The sequence below is a fragment of the Geospiza fortis genome, unplaced genomic scaffold (assembly GCF_000277835.1).
Source record: "Geospiza fortis unplaced genomic scaffold, GeoFor_1.0 scaffold452, whole genome shotgun sequence".
NCBI lineage: Eukaryota > Metazoa > Chordata > Aves > Passeriformes > Thraupidae > Geospiza > Geospiza fortis.
Genome location: NW_005054369.1, coordinates 812,871 through 815,859, shown reverse-complemented (window position 1 = coordinate 815,859; position 2,989 = coordinate 812,871). Strand labels below are relative to the sequence as shown.

Genomic DNA, 2,989 nt, shown 5'->3' with positions numbered 1-2,989 from the left:
GATGGATGGATGGATGGATGGATGGATGGATGGATGGATGGATGGATGGATGGATGGATGGATGGATGGACGGACGGACGGACAGGTGGGTGTGCGTGCCACAGTGAAAGCAGCTGAGTACCAGGCTTCCTGTCCGACACGAGCCGGCAAATTTTACTTTACAGCATGGCATTTCACAGATCGTTTAGTCAGAAATAATGCTAAAATATAAATAAATAACCACCGTTCTTCCCTCTGCCCGAGCGCTGTAATCAGAATCTAAGAAAACGAGCGTTATCCATCGCACCGCATCCCTCGGGGAAATCAACGCCGGATGGGATGGAAAAGATTTTTTAAAAAACCACCCAATTTTTCCTGGAATTCCTTCCTCCCCGCTTCACCCCCGGACGGCGCAAACACTCTGTGCCCCGAGAGCAGAGCAGGTGCGGCGTGCCCCCGCCTCCCTCCTCCCGGCGGGGGCCGGACCGGGGCCGAGCCCCCCGCGGCCCTTCCCGGCGGGGCCCGTCCCATCCCTGCGGTACTCACCGAGACAGGTGAAGCTGAGGGGGGGCTGGTGCTTGTGGCCCGCCTCGGCGGGGCCCTGAGCCTCGGGGCAGAAGCAGCCGCGGTGCTTCCAGCTCTCCTCCGGCTCCTCGTCCTCCGAGGACAGGGAGAGGGTCCGGGCGCGGGCGGGCCAGGCGGGCGCTCTGTCTCCAGCTTCCCGGGGGGGCTCAGCGCTGCCGCTGCCCAGGATGGACTGGATGGTGAAACTGGAGATGGGAGCAGCCGCCGGACAGCACTTGCTCGGCTCTTCTTTGCTGCTCATCCTGGGTTCATAAGAAAGCAGAGGAGGGAAGCTGTCGCTTTAGAGGGGCTGCGCGGGAGGGGGGGGCCCCGGCAGCCTGCGGGGAGCCGTCGGTGGGGGCTCTTTCGGGGGGCGTTCGGGGCGTGCGGCGGCCGGCTCTCCCCGCGCCGAGCCAGGCGGAATGCATGCTCCTTCCCCCGCGTCCCTATTGATCTGCGGGCGGCGGGCGGCGGGGCTTCATTTGCATGGAGGTGGCCTCCGCCGCGCCAATCACGGCGGCGGCGGACACGGAAAGTTTGGAAACCCGCGGGCTCCGGGAATGGGGAGGCACGGGGGAGGAGGGGTGCGCCGGAGCTGGAGGGGGGAACCCCCGGCGGGGACTCGCCGCCGTCCCCGGGGGCTAGGCTGGCCCCGCGGCCCCGGAGGAGGGCTGCTGGCCGCCCGCCATCCCTCCTGGCCTCCGCCTCGAGGGGGCGGCAGCGACGTGGGCTGAATGGCTCATGCCGCCCGGGGGCGGGGGTGTCGGGATAAACACCTTGTGCATATCCGGGCATCTTTACCCTGCTCCTCATTAAAGGAGGGGGAAAACCTGTCACGGTGTGTGTCGCCTGCTCGGCAGGGCTGGGAAACCTTCCAGAGTCTGGAATTTGCGCTGCTGTGCTGCAGCAGGGACAGATGTCCCACGAAATGCCTCCCGCGTTTTGATCCCAGGGCCTGGAAGCCGTGGGGAGCAGGGAGGGAGGGTACGTGCCGCTGCATTTCCAAATAAACTTTGTCAGCACTCAGGGGCTCTTCCCCTCGGGGTTGGACATAAATCACAGCCACCGCAGCTCCTGCCCTCGGAAGGGAAACCCGCAGGTGGCAGCTGCTGCGTCCCACCTGTCCCAAAGGGAACGCGGGGCCGAGCGCAAGGACCCCGCCAGGACCCATCACCTTCCCTAGCGCAGACGGAGCGGCAGCTGGGAGCCTCAGAGGCTCCCCAGGCCGCGGTTTTGGGGCCTGGATCTCCTTTTCCCGGAGATGCCAGGCGGAGACCGAGCCCCGACGGCTGCCTGGCACCGCGAGCTGAGCCCTCCCTGCCGCCGCCGTGGCATCGCCCCGGGAAGGCTCAGGAAGGAGCCTCGGTAACGAGGCCGGTGTGGAAAGCAGCAGCCTGGTCCCCGAGCTGCCCCATGCTTCCCCTGCCCCGGGCAGACCCTGCCGCCCTCTCCGCCTCCATTTCCCCGCTGCCTCCTCTCCGGAGGGATGAACTCCTTCCCTGGGCCCTCCTCCCCTGCGGACACCCGTGTCCGTGGGTCGGGCTGTCCCCGAGCCCGCCGCCGTCCCCGGCCGGGGAGGCTCCCGCGGAGGGGAGCGAGTGGGAAGCGCTGCTGCAGCTCGGAAATCCTGGAGAGTTTGGTCGCATCCGTGTCCAGGTGCAATATCCTTGGCCTTGGCAGGGCCGTGGTACCGGGTTTTTAACCCCGGGTTGCCTGAACGAGGTGGGGAGGGGGTCTCTGCGAGCTCCAGCTGTTGATTCCCTCTCTCCAGAAATATATCCCCCCCCAAAAAAAAATTAAAAAAAAAAAAAAAGAAAAATCAAATAGAAGAAAGCAAAGAATGAGATGGAAATATACAAATCAATAGAGACAAATGTCAAGACGTTTTAAAATGACATTTTCATTAACTCCGAGTCACCATATTATGTCCGGTATATTGAATAAAGTACTTATAATATAATTAGGTATAGCGAGATGACGACTGTTACCCAGACCAGCGGCATAATCTTTAACTACTTAACTACTTGATAGACTCATTAATGGACTAATTGATTAGGAAAAGTGTTCCAGCTCCTCCTCTCCCTCTGAGGGGCAGGTGCTGTCCTGTTTTACCACATTAACCTTTTCAGTGCTTTTCAACAGGGTCGCGACACATTACAAATGGTCAGCTTTAATCATGATGTCAGCTCATTAACCCGGAAAGACCCCGCACTGAAATACAATTTAAGAAATCGTCCTTCATCCCGCTCTGCCGCCCCGGCTGGGCCCGCACCCAGACCCCACGCCCCTCCCGGGGCGGGGAGCGGGTCAAGAGCCGTCCAGGGGACCTGCCCGAGCTGGGAGAGCCCCTGGGCGCTGCCAGCCCTCGGCTCCTGCGCGGGGACGGGCCCGGAGCAGGGAGGGAAGGCGACAGAGGGGCCACCCCGCCCCCCCCCCACCCCCCGCC

At 62.5% G+C, this 2,989-nt stretch overlaps 1 protein-coding gene across 1 annotated transcript in view; it reads right to left on the bottom strand.

Annotated features, from left to right (window-relative positions):
• Positions 1 to 1,160, bottom strand: part of HMX2 (H6 family homeobox 2) — a 1,824-nt gene extending 664 nt beyond the window's left edge. Inside the window, exon 1 of the mRNA XM_031059882.1 lies at positions 526 to 1,160. Coding sequence (XP_030915742.1) covers positions 526 to 805 — 280 coding nt within the window. The 5' untranslated portion in view covers positions 806 to 1,160. The remainder of the gene's footprint in view (positions 1 to 525) is intronic.
• Positions 1,161 to 2,989: the final 1,829 nt, after the last annotated feature.